This window comes from Corvus hawaiiensis, chromosome 2, assembly GCF_020740725.1.
Source record: "Corvus hawaiiensis isolate bCorHaw1 chromosome 2, bCorHaw1.pri.cur, whole genome shotgun sequence".
Classification (NCBI taxonomy): Eukaryota; Metazoa; Chordata; class Aves; order Passeriformes; family Corvidae; genus Corvus; species Corvus hawaiiensis.
In genome coordinates this window covers 46,837,410-46,854,869 of record NC_063214.1, presented here as the reverse complement: position 1 = coordinate 46,854,869, position 17,460 = coordinate 46,837,410, and the positions used below count along the sequence as shown (strand labels likewise).

Here is a 17,460-nt window from a genome sequence, read left to right as displayed (position 1 = left end):
GATAACTCAGGGTGGGTGTGACCTCAGAAGGTCTCTGGTCCAGCCTCCTGCTCGCAGCAGATTAGCTTCGAGGTCAGGGCTGGCTTCTCAAGGCTTCATCCAGTTGAGGCTTGAAAATCTCTGAAGATGGAGACTGGACAGCCTCTCTGGGCAACCTGTACCTCAGTCTGTAACATGGACACATTACAGGGTGACCATCTCTTCTTTCAACTCATGCCAGTTGTCTTTCATCCTTCTGCCCTGCACCATCTCATGATCTTCCTGGGGGCTTCTGTAAGGTCCACCCCCTCATCGAAGGTATCTCTTAACAGGCTTAGCAAGTCCAGCTACCCCAGCCTCTCCTCACAGAGCTGATGCTCCAGCTCTGCCATCTCAGTGGCTTCCCCTGGAACTGATCCAGTTTATTGATGTCTTGTATTGTGGAGCACGAGGCTGGATGCAGGATCTAGGTGTGATCTAACAAGTACTGAGTGGAGGTGGATAATGACTCCCCTTGACCTCTGGCTCTGCTCGTGTTCATACAGCCCAGGGTGCTGTTGGCCATCGTTACTGCCAGGGCTCATTGACGGCCCATGTCCCTCTCCCTGCCCAGCAGGACCCCCTGGGCCATTCTCTCAGAGCTGGTCCCAGCAGCTGGTCCCAGCTCATACCAGAACAGGGTATGAGCTTCCCAGGGACAGTGGCCCAAAAGCACTATCAGGCCCAGAGCCCCCCACCTCCTCAGAGCTCCTCCTGCTCTCCCTGCCCATGGCTCATGACACCATTTCAGCCCAGCCTGGAGCCATCAGTCCCTGCCCCACTGATGGCACAGATCATTGGTCTCCACCTCTCCACTGCCCTTCCTGGCCAGCCCACCCTGTTGAGTCTGGCCCTATCTGCAGGGTGACATCCCCAGGACAGGCAGCTAGCCCAGAGTGGTGTCTGACCCCAGTTTCCCTCACAGGGACCGATCCTGATCTGCAGATTGATGTCTCCACCTGACCTCAGCCCTCACCTGTACTCTGCAACATGACACAAGTTTTCTCTCACCTGTTGGGAGTATCACACATGGTATGTTGGTGGAGATCTGTGGCTGTCTGAAGTGAGGGAATTGAGGAGACTAAAGACAAAAGCAAGGAGGAAACCAGACTTGGTAATTCCCCCTTCAAGGAACCTGTTTTTCATGGTCTATATGCACAGAGACTTGAAGTTCACGTTATTCAAAACCAGGCAGAATTCATTTGTGCTCTCATTGCTTTGCATGTGAAAATCCAGGCTTGCCCGGAAGCTTCATTGAATTCTCCTACAGTCTCGTAAGCCCTCCCATCTACTCATACCTTGAAATACTTCTTGGTAGCAGCAAGTAGTAAAAATGATAAAACAACCCTAGGAGACAAATCGTTTGAGTTTTACCCTCTTTACTTGTATCCCAACATTTTAACTCCATGAAATTACCTTGTTGTTACATTTGCTAGAGGATTCTGTTATCCCTTTTTCCCCATCACCACGCATCACAGCACTGATGAGGGCCACCAGCAGCATCTCACCCACAGGCCTCAGGAGCACCTGGGCATGTGTGCATGCCTGAGCCTCCTCTCCGGGACACGGAACTGAGCCCAGGGACAGGGAACAATGTGTCGGTGCATCCTAACAGGGTCCCTGCTCTGTCCTTCGCTTTAAATACAATTGCTATGGGAAACCCCAAAAAGAGTGAGGAATTTTAAACTGTGTCAGGGTTTTGGGGTTTTTTTCCTTTTACAGCAATTTACATCAGCAGACACATGGCAGTAACAATAAGCTATAAAGAAAGACGATTTTTTTTCCTCTTTAAATTCCAGGCTAGCTGTTCAGTTGCCGGCAGAGTTACACCCTAAACCACAGGTAATGTCTTCTTTGAGGGGGGGCGACACACCCCCCAGTCATCTGCTCTTCAGCGCGTCCCGCAAAGCGCCCACAGTCAGGGAAGAAAACCTCTCGGGACATGCAAGCGCAGACCAGTGGGTCCGAGCCCGCTCCTCGCTCTCAGAGCGGCTGTGCTGTGTTTTTCGCGGCTCCCGGGAAGTGCACGGCTCCGAACCCGCTCCCGTGCCTGAGCCCCGCGGGCAGGGCACGCTCCCGCCGCCGGCGCGGTCCGGCGCACACGGGCTGGGCTGGGCTGGGCTGGGCTGGGGCAGCCTCTCACCCCCCCGATCTCCCCGGGGACACCGCGGGACGGCCCGGAGGAGGAGGAGGAGAACGAGGAAAGGCGGCACCGGATTCAGCCGCCCGGGGGTAGCCCGGCCCTCCCCGCCTCCCTCCGGCTCTCCCTGGCCCCGGCCCCGTCGGGCCGCCCCGCGGGGCGGGGAGCGGGCGGGGGCCGCGCAGGGCCGGAGGAGGCCCCGGACCCCGCTCCGAGCGGGCGCGGTGGGGGCCGCGGAGCGATGGGGGCCCGCGGGCTGTCGCTGCTGCTGGTGCTGTTGCTGGGCGCCGCGGGGCCGCTGCTGCTGCCGGCGGAGGCGACGAAGCCGGCGGACCCCGTCAGCGCCGAGCGGAGCCTGGCATGGGGCCCCGGGCTGGCCGCGGGGGTCACCGTGCCCGTGCGGTACTTCTACATCCAGGCGGTCAGCGCGGCCGGACGCAACTTCTCCCGCTCTCCGCCAGGTACCGTTCGTGTGCTCCGGGTGGGCAGGGGCGCGGATGGAGACCCTGCCCCGGGCTGCGGTTTCACCGCAGGAGCTGGCCGGAGCTGCCCACCCCTTCCCTTCTTCTCCTCCTCCTTGCTTCCTTCTTTCCTTCCTTCCTTCCTTCCTTTCCCCGTTCCGTGTGCTCGCTGTGCCATCGCTGTTCCCAGGCTGCCCCCCGCGCCTGGTCCCGCACCCGGTCCCGCACCGCCCGGGACATGCAGGTCCGATGGCAAGCGAGGCACATGGTCAGACCCTCCTTTCTTCTGGTGCTGCCCAGTGCTTCCTCTGCTCTCACCAGTAGTCTACTCTAAATAATATGTAATTTACAGCAAAGAACCAGCAAGCTCAAAAGGAACCAGTGCTCCTGGAACTAGTGGACGTAAAATCCCAGTACACCGCTGGGAGTGGTAACGCAATTATTTTTAATGCCGAACACAGACCAGTTGCTTAAAATTTCTGTCTCGGTCAGCACAGCCCTCTGGGCTCTGTTATCCTACTGCTGCTCCGTTAAGGAGTAATTTTCATCTGTTGTTTACTCAGCACAAGCACAAGCCATCCCGTGACACTTCTCCTGAGGGTGGGAATTGGGTTTGTTCTCGTAGGCCAGTAGTATGATGCCAGTCAGCTATTTGCTGCTGCAAGTTAACTCCACACACTATATTAATAGTTTAAATTTGGAATAAAAATTACTTTTGTGTCACAGATTCTATAATGAAGATAACCCTGAGATAGCCCCAGAGGAAATCCTGTGTTGTAAATTTATACTGGGTAGAAGCTACTTACTTTGCTGTGTATTATTTACTGTTCACAGAGATGGTACTGAGAGGGCAGCTACCAAGTATGCAGGGCCTCTTCATGTCTTGTTAGTTAGAAAGCTGCTGCCTGCAGAATCAAAGAGTAGACATATATTATACTGGGTATGTCTTCAGTCTGACAGGACCATGGATACTTCAGATCTTTCAGGTCTGGACTTTCTCCATCTGCTGTTGCAGCTTGGTGTTGGATGTCAGCACACTTTGTAATTGCAGTCAAGAATGTGACTGCATGCTCACTGCCAGTGAAGTGGAGGCTGATATCAGCTGCACAGCGAAGGCCTTGGGTTCAAGCAACAGGTTGCTAAAGGTGAAAAGGTGTGAAGTTCAGTTGGATTCTCATGCTAGTTTAAGTCCTCCAAGATAAACTGGTAGGACATGGGTACTGAGAACCTAGTTTTGATCGCGGTGTGTTCGTGTGTGTTCATATTTATGTTAATAAATTCAGTGTCCCAGGAAAGTTTCCAGGTCCCGATGCCATCTGGCATGGAGTGATCTCCATTCATCCCATGACCTGCTGTAGCCTCCAGTCAAAGACAGAGCATGCGTGCTGCCGACAGGGAAGAGCTGTTGCCTCAGCCTGTGCTAACTGCTGTCCCATGCTGAGAATTGTTTAGGAGTGTGCCAAGGATCCTTAAAAAAATTAACAGTAGACCTGATCATATTGCAGTGCATGAGCACTGTTTAATGTATTCATAGAGACCCTGGCTATAAATTTCTGTTCTCGAATGATTTAAAATGTTCAAATTCGATCTGTAAAATGTCATTAAGAATTACAATTAACAATATTTATTCAGGCACCACTCTCCAATATAAACTAAATACATCCCAAAATATCCCTAATGAGATAGCAAAAAATGGACATTATCACCTCCATTGCAAAACAGGAACACCGTGATCAGAGCAGAAGAGCTATGGTTAAGGCTGCGCATTGTGAGATTTGTCCAAATCTATTAAATTGTTTTTTTGTGTGCGTTAGAATTTCAGTCAAATGGGTCAGTACTTACTGGAATCCATTATAAAACATGTATAGCATAATTAGTAGATTTTAAATCCAGATTTGTTTTCTGAATGTCAAGTCTGTTCACCAGAATTGATATGCATCATTGCACATCACACTGAAATTTCAACCCAGAGGCTGTAAGTCTTTGACTGCCTCTGTAGGAAGATATCAAACAATGCAGAATTAATTCATTCCCTAGAAAAATTATTTAAAAGATTAAAAAATCCCTGCTGAAAATACAGAACTTACTTTTAGTGTAAACTGCATAGATTTTTTTTCTTTGAATACTGGGATACACCTTGTCGTTCTTTCCTGCTGGGTTTTACCCTAGGTTTAACAACTGCCAGCCATGTCTTTATGTGCTATTGACCATGATAAAATCAGCTGTTAACTGTTGTTCAGATGATCCACACACTCTGCTAACAAGTATTCTTCAAGGCCTCCCAGGTGTTCTTGTAGGTTTCACCAAATGCTTTCAAAGAGCAGAGTATGCTTCTTCCAGCTCTCGTTCCAGTGCTGCTAAACAGAGTTGTACACCTCGGTTCACTCACCTTTGTACCTGGGCACTGCAGCACCTCCCTTCCAGTCTTTGGTTGAGCATAATCCCTGTGCTTTTGTGAGGGTCACACATAGGACCTGTATTTGTTTGTTGCTGGATATATGCTCTTGCATCCGACTCTGAAAGTATATATTAATAATTCGAATGTCTCTTCAGTGACTCCATCAATATTGTAGTTTCCATCTGTGAAAGTAACCAGCAGATTTCACTAAGTTGAATCAAAAAATCTTCAGATCTTTTAATTTCTCTTCAGCATACATGTCAGAAATAGGGTGACTAGGTTTTTTGTTCTTCTCTAGCAATTTTCCTTAATCAGTATCTTATTATCTTTTCCCTCTTTTCCTCCATTTCGTCACTTGTTCTTCCATGCATGGCGTACCTCTTTTGCAAGCTGCACAGGAGGAAAAAGATGCATAAAGCAAGTGTCATTATCTGGATTTCTTAAAGTGTCCCATTTTGACTGTGTCTATATTTTAGTCTCTCTTCAGTACTGGGAAATTATTTCTGTACTTAAAATGCTGTCCCAGACATGTTTTCAGGGTAACAGAGAAGTACTAGTGGTACTGATTCAACAAGGACACAGATTTCTTTTATAATTCCTTTGGACTGAGAGAAACAAAAAAGCATGAGTGAAAGTACCATGGTAACTTCCTCCACTTAAAAAATAAAAATAAGCAAAAAGCTATTATAATTAAATACCTCAGTAGAACTTAGAGGCCTTGGCCCCATTACACAATGAATGTTGTGAATTATAAACAAGAAGTCTGTTGCCTCCAATGAATTATTTGTACTTACATGAAATACTCAATCTCGTTTTTCTTCCCCTTCCTTTTCAGTGGAGTTAGCTTCTTCCCAGAGAGCTTTGTTATCAGTCACTTCCCTTATCAAAGGATTCCTGTGTCTAAAGTGCCACCAACTAAAACTAACATATCATTTGGGTAGATCCAGGGCTCCTCATGTCAAGAGCAGGATGTACATAACCAGCAAGGAAAAAGACCCACGTAGTTATTTCCTGTAGGTGAGGACAAGGACATGAAATTCAGTAATACTTGACTTGTGATTTCTCAATATTCACTCATTTTTATGACAGCTGAAAAGTTACTTTTCTCTAGTGGGAAATCACTGTACCTAGTAAAAATATGGTTTAATAAAATGGGTACAAGGAGACAAAGACATGATGCCAACAGAAAGCTGTTTCCTCTGTGATCCTCATGACAGGCTCTGGATTTGAATATTGCTTCATGCAAATAATTCTAGGTGATAGTCATAGTGTGAGGGTACTTGGTTAAAGTCAGCTACTTTGAAGCAAGTTAAAAATGGTAGTTGTGATTTACAGTGACCTTTGGAAGCAGAGATGTTAATTCCTTCAGGAGAGTCATTTAATCTGGATACTCTTGCACAGTAGTTGACTTGAATCGAATGTCAAGGTCCAGTGATCTAAGGAAGACATGATTGATTGTTAGAAGACTGGTACTTACCATTTGTCTGTGGATGCAAAGTATAGAATGAATCATTTAGTACTGTTGGGACACATTCAGATTTTAGTAACATCTTGATTTTATCTGGATTTTTTCAGTTTCATATATTTCTAAATACTACTTGGTGGTAGCATTCACTGTATTTGTTTGATTCACAATATCTAGACTGTCACACTTCATGAAAAATTTGTCCCCCTCTTTTTTTTTATGAATAAAGTTTACAATGACCACTTGTGATAGAATTAAAGAACATAACAGATTTATGTTTTTTGTACTCGTATTGTCCATAAATTATTCCATATCCAGTTAAAAAGTCTTAGTGCATTAATGATGAAATGCTAGTGGTCTTTAAGCACCTTTAGCACAGGTCAGACAGATGTCCAGGGAACATCTCTATTATCATTCTCTTATCCCTGCTTTTCAGTAGCTGGGACTTTAAATGTTCAAGACAGTCAGCAGCAGCCCAAAGCTGAACAATTTGTATGTGACTCCTACATGCTGCAACTGCCTTTCTGCAAGCTGGCAAGTATTCTTTTCTCCTGTTACTTTAACTTGGTTTCCTGTCTTTCTTACTCTAGAGGAAATTGTTGTTCCTCAGAGCACTAACTTGAAAACTCAGAATTAAACCTAATCTTAGCTTCAAAATACTGTTAGCCTTTCCTTCTGTCTTGTAATCAAATATTTAACTTTTTATTTCCACCTGCAGATATTCCATTTAGAGGTATGCAATGACCAAGAATATTTGGTAGTATGATATTTCATCACTGGAAATTAGTTTTGCCAACTTGGTAATTAAATTAATTAAATTTAAAAATTGTAGTGAAAAAATATATTCAATTCCATGGTCTTAATTCAGTAGAGCTTGCTCTTACCCTTATTTACTAGATGTGGCTTAAAGTGCTTTTATCTGGTTTTATTTTCCTCTTTCCAGGGAGATCACAGTTTAAAGTGGTAATTAAAGCGCTTTCTCCAAAAGAAGTCACAAGAATTTACACCCCTCGGCCTTTGGATAGAAATGATGGTACATTCCTTATGCGGTATCGGATGTATGGAAGTGTCACAAAAGGCTTAAAAATTGAGATACTTTATGGTGATCAGCATGTGGCTCAATCACCTTATATTTTGAAAGGTAAGAGTATTTTTTGATGTAATGTAATGTGTCAAAGTTCTGAATTAGGCTATATTTGAAAGTGCAATACCTGGCCTGTGGTAGCTGTGGACACCTCAAACAGTTCTGAGTCCCCCATGTGCTGGGCAGGTTCACAGTAATGGAGCTTCAATTAGCAGAATAATTTCACCCTGGTAACATGAAGTCTTGTATTTCTGAAAAGAGAAGAATGTTGCTGTTTTCTCAGTTACACTGCAAAATTCCAGAAATTATAGGAAGGATGATTTCCCAAGAAAACTGTAGAAAACATGGAATAAAAAATGCCAAGCCACTGTAATGTATACATTATGTTTGCTGTAGAATCACAAATACAGACTCTGCATGCTTTGTTTTCCACAGAACCAGTTTATCATGAATATTGTGACTGTCCTGAAGAAGACTCTGAGGTCTGGCAGGACATTATGTCCTGTCCATCCCAAGAACCTCAGATTACAGAAGACTTCATTTCGTTTCCCACCATTGACCTGCAGCGAATGCTTAAGGAAATCCCAGCAAAGTTCAGCCAGACAAGAGGTGCTATTGTTCATTACACTATTCTCAATAATCACATCTACCGGCGCTCCCTAGGGAAGTACACAGACTTCAAAATGTTCTCCGATGAAATGTTCCTGTCACTGGCCAGAAAGGTATCAGCTTGGATCATGTCAGACTATTGAGGCAGTATCACGGAATCACAGAGTGGTTGGGGTGGGAAGGGACCTCTGGAGAACATCTAGTCCAACTCCCCTGCCGAAGCAGGTTCACCCAGAATAGGTAGCACAGGATCACCCCCAGGGTGGGTTTTCAATATCTGCAGCCTGTCTGGGCAGTCTGTTCCATGGCTCCGTCATCCTCACAGTAAGGAAGTTTTTGCTTATATTCAGATGGAACTTCCTGTGTTTAGGTATATGCCTGTTTCCCCTTGTCCTGTTGCTGAGCACCGTTGGAAAGAGTCTGGCCCCATCCTCTTGACACCCACCCTTAAGATATTTGTAAGCGTTGATAAGATCCCGTCTCAAGTCGTCTCTTCTCCAGGCTAAACATATTTAAATATGGCAGTTCTGCAATTGTTGTTGTATCTTTGGATTTATAATTCCTGAAGTAAGATTTGACTTCCATTTTTTCATCAAGACAATGCTGTGTGTTAGGGGTAATGTGTGGGGGCTGGCCTTGGCAGTAATGAAAATGCTCGGAAAGCTGCAGGGGCTAAGGCCCAACTGTGAGCTGTTTCCTGGCCTCTGGGTGTTCCTTTCATACTCGCTTGCAGGGCAGAAACTTGGAACTCGTAACTTAAGCACAGCTAAACCTGTGAACTATCCAGTAGATGCACTGAGTCTGCGTGACATGAGAGAACTGAGGAATATGTGTAAGAGTGACAAACAGCTTCTCTGTGTTATTATCCTTTCCTGGGTGTACATTTAGGTTCGTCTTCCTGATGTGGAGTTTTATCTTAATGTTGGCGACTGGCCAGTTGAGAATCGGAGAGCTAATGATACACCTGGTCCTGTACCTGTCATCTCCTGGTGTGGCTCTGTGGATTCCAGAGATATCGTCCTGCCAACCTATGATGTAACCCACTCCACTCTGGAAGCCCTGCGTGGAGTCACAAATGATCTCCTTTCCATTCAGGGAAATACAGGTGAATTAGAGAGCGTGGATTTAAAAGAATTTGTGATTTCCATCGAAGAAGCAAGTTGCATTCAAATAATGTGTCAGTCTTCAGTTCAAAGTGCCCTAGGACATCTCTGAATACAAGCAGCTTAGTCTTTACAGACTAAGTGCAGACACTTTTCAACGCTGCCACTAAGTAGATGTGTTATTTAGAATCAAAATTTAAGAAGTCCAGTTTGCAATAAATGTGAATTTTAACTTAAAGGTATCCAGAAGATACCTACTGTGACCTGGCAAAGGAAAACTAGATGTAATTAAAAGGCCTTTCTCCTCAGTAAAGGACTCAAATATGTTTCTTCTAGTCAAATAGTAACCCTTTTCCTAACTGTGTTGTGGCCCAGTGTTCTGTTTACAAAAAATGAATTTGAATCCTGAAAGAAGTAAGCTGATACTGTGCTGCAGCCTCTTTCAAATGAGAAAACACTGTATGTATGAAAAAGTACCTTGGAGTGAGATCTCCTGAATTGCTTTTCTGACTTTGAAAGAAGAGTCAGCTTTACTGACAGGTGTCTTCCTCTCCCTCAGGAAATTAAAGAATACTTAAGGATCAAACAAACGGCATAAGCAATACCTAAGGAGTAAAACTGGAGTGGAAAGTTATTTCTTTTTATTTAATTAGTTCTCAGCTCCTCTTTTCTTTATTAGTTTTTAAATTAAATATTTCAGTTAAGTAATCAGTTAGAGGCATTGTGTGTTTACTGATTTAGTACAGCTGCTTTTCCAATTAGGAGACAATAAGAGACTACTCCAATTAGTAGGTCCTTTAGGGAAATTTTCAGCAGAAAGGTGAGGAAAGACATAGTTAATGTTTTTAAAAGCAGGTAGTAAGCAGAGATTAAGTTGTTCAGGCTCTTGCTAAATATCTAGAGGACACAACATAGCCATTTATTTTCTTTTTTAAGGTGTTGTTAAGTGGTTCTTCAAGGGCCTAACTAAGTTGCTGGGTAACAGAAATGGATTTTACTAAAGAAATCTGGTTATTGTGGCAGGCTTTATGAATGGAGAATTACTTTAATTATTAGTATTTTCCTTACATATTTTATAAGAATCCCTTATGTAGCTTTCAAGATAGTTGAAGTTATTGAAATACAAAATTGTTGAGTGGAAAAGCAATCCTCTGATTTTCCTATTATGAGTTTCTCATCCTAAAATTCCAACCAGAATTGGGAGTTTAACCCCGTGATTAATAAGTGGTTATGGGAAACCATGCATGTCTTACCATGTCTCTGAGTGTAATGCCACTGTCAAACCAAGTTCCTTACTTGCATTAAATGGATCCTGAACATTTCACTGCTGTTTGCTTTTGCCTTATCACTCACTGCTCATAGGCCCCTTCTGGGAAAACAAAACTGAGCGGGCTTTATTTAGAGGTCGAGACAGCCGAGAGGAACGTCTCCATCTTGTCAAGTTATCCAAGGAAAATCCAGAATTACTAGATGCTGGAATAACAGGATATTTTTTCTTCAGAGAAAAAGAAAAAGAGCTGGGGAAGGCTCAGCTGATGGGCTTCTTTGACTTCTTTAAGGTAGCGGTCAAATTACAGTTTTGGATTAATTTTCCTGTTAAGTTCTTACCAACTGAAAAGACAAGGCTTACTTTTGTAAATTCTTTTCAGTAAACAAAACAATTATGCTGCACTGGGAGCACGGGTCTATGCAGGGTAGATAAACCACCTGTAATTAATGTCCTAGTGTGACACACCTGTGAAGAAAGCCAAGAAAGACCTTTAGAGAGGTCACATCTTGTCTTATTTTATTTTTTAATAGATTGAGAAATTGGATTTCTCTCCATCAGGCTTTCCTTTATTTGGGGTAAATATGAAAACAACGGACACAATTTATATCCATTGCAAGTACATTATGGATGTCAGAAAGTCCTTGTTGTAACAAGTTAGAAAAATAGATGAGTAATTTCATTGTACTTCAACACATAAATTCCACGGCAAAAGAGGTATAAAAAAAAAGGGGACAGAGTCCTGTGTAAAGCCATTATAATATATAGCAATTGAAATTCTGTTCCAGAGATTGGTATTTCAGAAATGCTGTAACAGCCAAGAACATCTGCCAAAGCAGTACATTCATGGTTACTTTTAGTATAATGTTTCAGCTTATTTTATATAATAATACATGTTTCAGATTATTCTACATAATAATGTTAATTTTAAGTCAGAATAAATTTACTCTGTTTGAATTGAAGTATAGATCAGTTTTATTTCCTTCTCTGCTGTAGCCCTGGCTTTATCCCAGGACACTTCAATAGGATACCCATCAGGCAGTTCCTGTGACAGAAAGGTTCTTGAGTGTCATCCTGGTGTTGAAAACAAATCCTTTTTCCATTGTGTTATCCAGAAGACCACGTGCTTAATGCTAAAACGAGTTTGAAGATGAAGATTAATAAACATGATTACTCCTTGCCTGTTAAAATAATATTTTATATAGTCAGTGTTCCCATTCTGATACAAAACATTTCACCTTTTTTTTCCTCTCTCTTCACGCTGTAGTACAAATACCAAGTGAATGTAGACGGCACCGTAGCAGCTTACAGGTTTCCATACCTCTTGCTGGGTGACAGCCTGGTACTGAAGCAAGATTCCCAGTACTATGAACACTTTTATATTGGATTAAAACCTTGGAAACATTATGTTCCGGTTAAGAGAAACTTAGAGGACTTGCTAGAGAAAATAAAATGGGCTAAGGTAAGTTCCATTACTGATTCAAGTTCAAAATCATAAACAAACATGAAAATAATTTTTCTTAATAGTCTCTTTTTTTGTATTTCCACATATATATTTTGCATGAACTCTATCGAGATCCTGGAATAAAGGAAGTACATTTTGTTGTTAGTATAAAATGGGAAGGCCTTAATTGAAGTAACCATCTCTATTTAGGGCAATACTTAAGTGTTCATTTTAGGTATGGGCAGAAGAGTTAGTGAGTCAGAGCCTTAGTATACTGATTAAGGTAATTGTGGAAGAAACAACCAGATTCCTAGATACTACTTAATTAATGCTATAGCTTTTTTAGGCCCTGACTAGAGCAGAAGTTACTGCATGTTCTGTTTGAATGTACAAAAAATTGCTGCCCTGTGTAACATGCTCAGTGAGAGGCTGGGATCCTGTAAGCAAAGAGACATGACTGTGTGATTGAAAACACCCTTTGTGCTTTAAGTCAAAGTGCTGTTAAGGTTAAAAGAACACAGGAGAAGTTTCTCTTCTGAGAGTACTGTAGTTCTGCCTAAGGAATCAGGAGAATACTATAAGCTTTGAAATATAGACCTAAAAAGCTTGGGAATAAGTACATTAATTCATGCAGTTATTTTCAAAAGGAAGGCATTGAATTCCATTGCATTGGACAGGACAACAGCTGTGGTTTTGTCTTCTGTAAAACTAAGTAAGTCTGGGAGATGTCAGCCCTGATTTTGAAGAGGCTTGTGGCTTGGACAAAAGGGTAGAGCAGTAATCAACTGAGTTTTCAAAATTGTACAGTTAGTCATGAAAGTTGTTATTGATAGCCCTAAGGTAGCAGTACTGACTGTAAAAGCAATCCAGTATTTTAAAACAAATCTGCAATTTTAATAACGCCTTTGCAATCTACCAGTAATTGCACATAAATTTGCATATTTGAGTAGCCCATTTAATAAAACTTCTAATGCTAGTCAGGCTTTGAGTAACTCACTGATTGCTCTGTTATTCATTTCTTTCATCTGAATTTTCCAGGAAAATGATGAGGAAGCAAGAAAAATTGCTAAAGAAGGACAATTAATGGCAAGAGAATTACTTCAGCCTCACAAGTTTTACTGCTACTATTATAAAGTGCTCCAGGTCAGTACAAGAGATCACCTTATTCCTCTCCCCCAGGTGCTACTGCTACCTATGCTACAGATTTCATATTCACTCCTTACTTAGATCAATAGCAGACATGGTACATATTATTCACAGGAGATTAGTGTGAAGAGCTTTGCTAAACCCTGCTTCCTCATTAAAGCACATATTAGTTACTTTACAGAATCAGCAATTGTATTTTTTTGCCCCCATGCCCAATCAGCCCTGTTTTCTTTGTCGCTTGGGAGTTGGTTTCCAGTAGATCTCTGTAGGGTATCATTTGTATATCCAGTTTTCTTCCTTTTTCCCTTCATGCTTACATCACGAGCTACTTCTACTACAAATCAATTAATACATGGAAAAGAAATTCCAGAAGTGTGACTAGTAGAGTGGTAGGCAGTGAAGCAGGCCCAGTAGTCATTTCTTCCTTAGAAAATGCAAATCTCTAACAAAAGAAGTTTCTACTTTCTGAAAATACGGATTTCTTTTTCCTGTTCTGCTGTGCAGTTAGATGTCAGCTTCAGCAGCCACAGGTTAACACAAAGTTTGGAGCTGTTCTGTGTACAAAAATGACATTATCTGCATAAAGTGGTTAGGAACGAATAATGACAATATTCAAGTTACCATAATAATAGGCAAAAACATGAAAGGAGGTTTTCAGAGGCAGTGTAGCCTATTAGTAGGTGTGTTACAAAGACACCTTGTGCAGAGGTTGTAAACAATGACATAAGGAGCCTGGATAAAGGTAGGCTTCTGACTGGAAGGGAGGAGGAAAATTCTGCTTCATGAATTATATGTTGGTGCTTATAGCATTCTTAAATGTTGTTTACATATTTCAGAAATATGCCGAACGCCAAGCCAGCAAACCTGAAATACGGGATGGAATGGAACTTGTACCTCAGCCTGATGACAGGGACTCAGTGTGCAGTTGCCACAGGAAAAAGCCTTTAAGGGAAGATCTATAACTGTACTGGATGGAGAAAATTACCCACTTAAAATGCAAGAATAGGAATTAAGCTGTGAAATCTAAGACACTTATGCAGTAGCAGACATTCTTAGTTATGTATTCTTCTTGTATTTTCATACCCTTTTTCACACTTATTCTGATGTACAATGTTGGTTCCCACAGTTTTGGTTCCATGACCACCACCAGACAGACACTGAGTCTGCAGTGGGGAGTGTCTGGGGGATTTGTTTGATGTACTGCATCATCAGGAAGAAGAGCACAGAGCTGCTCGTGTTCCAGATGGGACCTGTTTACCAAAGTTTTATGAGGAACTAGTCACCACAAGAGATCTTGCCATGAGTCAGTGCAAGTTATTCTAAAGAAGCATTTGTGATACATTAAAACAGTGTTATGATTTCTTCATAAAGTTTACCTCAGTGTTAGATTGTTTCTTGTATACAAAACAACTTTTGAACTTGACAAAGAAAATGAATATTTGAGATTTACAGATACCAGATCTGGTCGTGCTTTCAAATTATTTTGTGGTCTATGGCAGGTAACAGAATAGACAACATGATATAATACTCATCAATTTTAGAGGAAAATGGAGAGGAGGTGGAGAGATTAGAAAAATATGTTTATAAGCATCATGGCTGTGAGTCACCAGAATTAAATGCTGCTTTAAAACAGACTCTATAGCTATCACAATCACAGTGCTTTGGGTGCCAAGTCCCCGCTCTGAAGACCTGTTCCCTACCAGTGACAGTGTCTGTGAATGTAGGCACAGATCCAAAAGTCCACAAAAGGACTTGGAAATTTCAGGCCATGGGAAACACTGGTGTCTTAGCTCAGCAATACCATCTACAGTATTCTAGACTACTTGAAATCTGAAATTTGTTAGCAGAGTTTTAGACCACCTAGGTTCAACTTTCGTGTAACAATCTAGGGGTTGAGTCCATGTAAAGCAATTGGGAAGCTGGTTGTCCTCCTTGGTTTGATTCAAAGCCATTTTTTTCCAGAGGGTGCCTTAGCTCCAGACTGGACAAGAGGTCTTCAGGTCTTCTGCTGAAGTTCATGTGCAGCCATGAAGCTAGCAATGCAAAACTCACAAGGGCAGAAGGAGCTGGTCATACCTTTGTGCTAAAGTGTGTCTTCGGGTGTGGCAGAAGAAGACTCCTCGTCCTGGATGTGGCTCCAAATGCCTCTGTTGATTTTTACCCAAGTTTGTCTTCTTCAGAATGCATAAATAGTCCTGGAAGGAGATGCCAATACCAAGACCAGTGCCCACAAGCACCCATTTCTGTGTTTTCATCTTGGCTAATGCAGCCTGCCTGAGCAGCTCCCAACTCAGTAAAGTCAGATGAAAGCTTTCATGGATACCAAATTCTCCCTACACTAAAAAGAATGGAGATGTCTTAGGACAGTAGACTTGTCTGATTGATTTGGTGCACAACGTTCAGTGCTCTATACCTCATGAAGGCTTCATTCTTGGTTCTATACTGCAAGTTACATAAAATTTCTCCATTAGAACAGGAAGAAAGGCTAGATTTTTCAGTATGCTAAATATGGAAAGAACTTTGTGTTTCTTAAGAGGTTAATGCAACTGTCCATCAGTCATTTATTATATTATGCCAGTTAAGAAAAAAACCTGTATCATGTTGCTCTAACCATAATCCTCTTTGTTCTGGTTCAGCCCACTTCAAACACTCATGTATATAGTGGTTGTATTTTTATTTAGCATGAAAATCAGTCCTAGAACTTCAGGCTATAAATAAATGTTCAACTCATCTGACATAAAATTTTCTACATCAAAATTCAGGAACGGGGTTCCATTGCTGAAGCTTACACTTAAAACTGAGTATGTGCAGCTCTTTCCTTCTATGACAGTGTACGGTCATTTTTACTGTATTATACGATCTTATTTTGGGATATTACCCACTATACCATGTGCTTTTTATATTCAACAGGATTTGTGGAGGTGGTGTGCTCAGCAAAGGCAATTAAGTGTAACAGATGGTTGAACAACAAAGCTTTCCACATATTTCAAATCAAGAGTCCAAAAGCGGTCCATTTGTATTTTTTAAAATGGGAGAGAATAGGGAGAGTCATGACGCATACTTTATGGTTCTTTGGAAATAGCTGTGTAGGAAAACTTGCCTGGCTTGAAACAGAAGTCTTTCAAACTGAAAGAAGAATCAGATAAAAGTTAAATTATGAATATAAATAAATGTGAATATTTTATCCCTCCTTTCTTCCCTCATAAAAAGGGAAACTATTTTTAATTCTTCTCTGCCAAAAAACTCCTTGCTTTTGTAATAAGCATCACTTCAAAGCAAAGACTAGTTTATCAACAGAGTGCCTTACAGATGCTTATATAGTTTACAGGCAAGAAACGTCCTGAAAAATATGACTGCATTCATCTTTTTGCTGTAATTTAAAAAGTAGCAGAGAGACGGTGGAACTTTTACTACAAGTCCATAGTAATTGGAGAAAATCTGGTTCAGTTATTAACTGTAGCTCTTCCAAAGATAAAAGAAGGTAAGGCAAAGTCTCTCTTTTTGTATTGGTGCTACTCTATACAGTTTAAATTGTAATGAAGAACAGTCATAACAATTGCTCCACCAGGCCCGAAAAGATGTCAGATCTATTTGAGTTTGCTGAAAAGATGATACCCATTGGCCTGGTGTGTTACAGGAATTGCTAAATATTGAGTAAAACCTGTTTTTGCGAGTAAAGTGTAATATATACATTAAATAGAATTTCTAAGTGGCATACATAGACTGGACTTTGTATTATTCTGTGGTAGTTCTTGAACAGCGACTGTTCAAAGGTGTAAAAATCTCCTGTTGGTGGTAATTTTGGAAAACTGGTAGCATACCACAGTACTAAATTTTGCTATAGTAGTTTCAGTTTTAAAGTAGAGAGTAAAACCTGTCCTGTTTTCATCAGTGGTTTACCAGTGATGACAGAGACTGTTTTATTTGTTTGAAACAGTGTGTCCTAAAGCCCAGGGCAAGTGTTTTCAAACATAGGAATCTGCAGAGAAGGGGTTTGACTTCCAGAAACGTTGGGTAGGCAGAGTCTTTACATAAGGTTTTTTATTTTCAGATTCTTTAACCTTAACAGTAGCTTCATATCGTGAACACTGCTTTTGTGTTGTCATATGTATTTCCTTATATATTTAGGCACCCACATTTGGAAATACCCAACCTCAATTTCATCTTGAAATGAGAACTAGTAAATCCTGATCTGATGAACATAAAAGAGATACAGTTTCATATATATTTTAGGCTGTATTTTTTTACATTTACCTCAAGATCACCAATACACTGGTTTCGTGACAGAATTGTGCCAGGCCCGCCTTGTAGATTCATAATTAAAA

At 41.7% G+C, this 17,460-nt stretch overlaps 1 protein-coding gene across 1 annotated transcript; it reads left to right on the top strand.

The window, feature by feature from the left end:
- Window positions 1–2,333: 2,333 nt before the first annotated feature.
- POGLUT3 (protein O-glucosyltransferase 3) lies at window positions 2,334–16,850 on the top strand. The gene is made up of 8 exons (XM_048294747.1): window positions 2,334–2,619; window positions 7,426–7,623; window positions 8,002–8,288; window positions 9,064–9,280; window positions 10,641–10,837; window positions 11,813–12,007; window positions 13,028–13,132; window positions 13,972–16,850. The coding sequence occupies exons 1-8, from the start codon at window positions 2,400–2,402 to the stop codon at window positions 14,095–14,097; spliced, it is 1,545 nt and encodes a 514-aa protein (XP_048150704.1). The 5' UTR covers window positions 2,334–2,399; the 3' UTR covers window positions 14,098–16,850.
- Window positions 16,851–17,460: the final 610 nt, after the last annotated feature.

Bases quoted from the DNA above. Each gene is read 5' to 3' on its own strand.
- POGLUT3 (XM_048294747.1), top strand. From the start codon at position 2,400: ATGGGGGCCCGCGGGCTGTCGCTGCTGCTGGTGCTGTTGCTGGGCGCC. The intron at 12,008-13,027 runs GTAAGTTCCATT...TGAATTTTCCAG, and splicing joins AGAAAATAAAATGGGCTAAG to GAAAATGATGAGGAAGCAAG. The intron at 13,133-13,971 runs GTCAGTACAAGA...TACATATTTCAG, and splicing joins ACTATTATAAAGTGCTCCAG to AAATATGCCGAACGCCAAGC.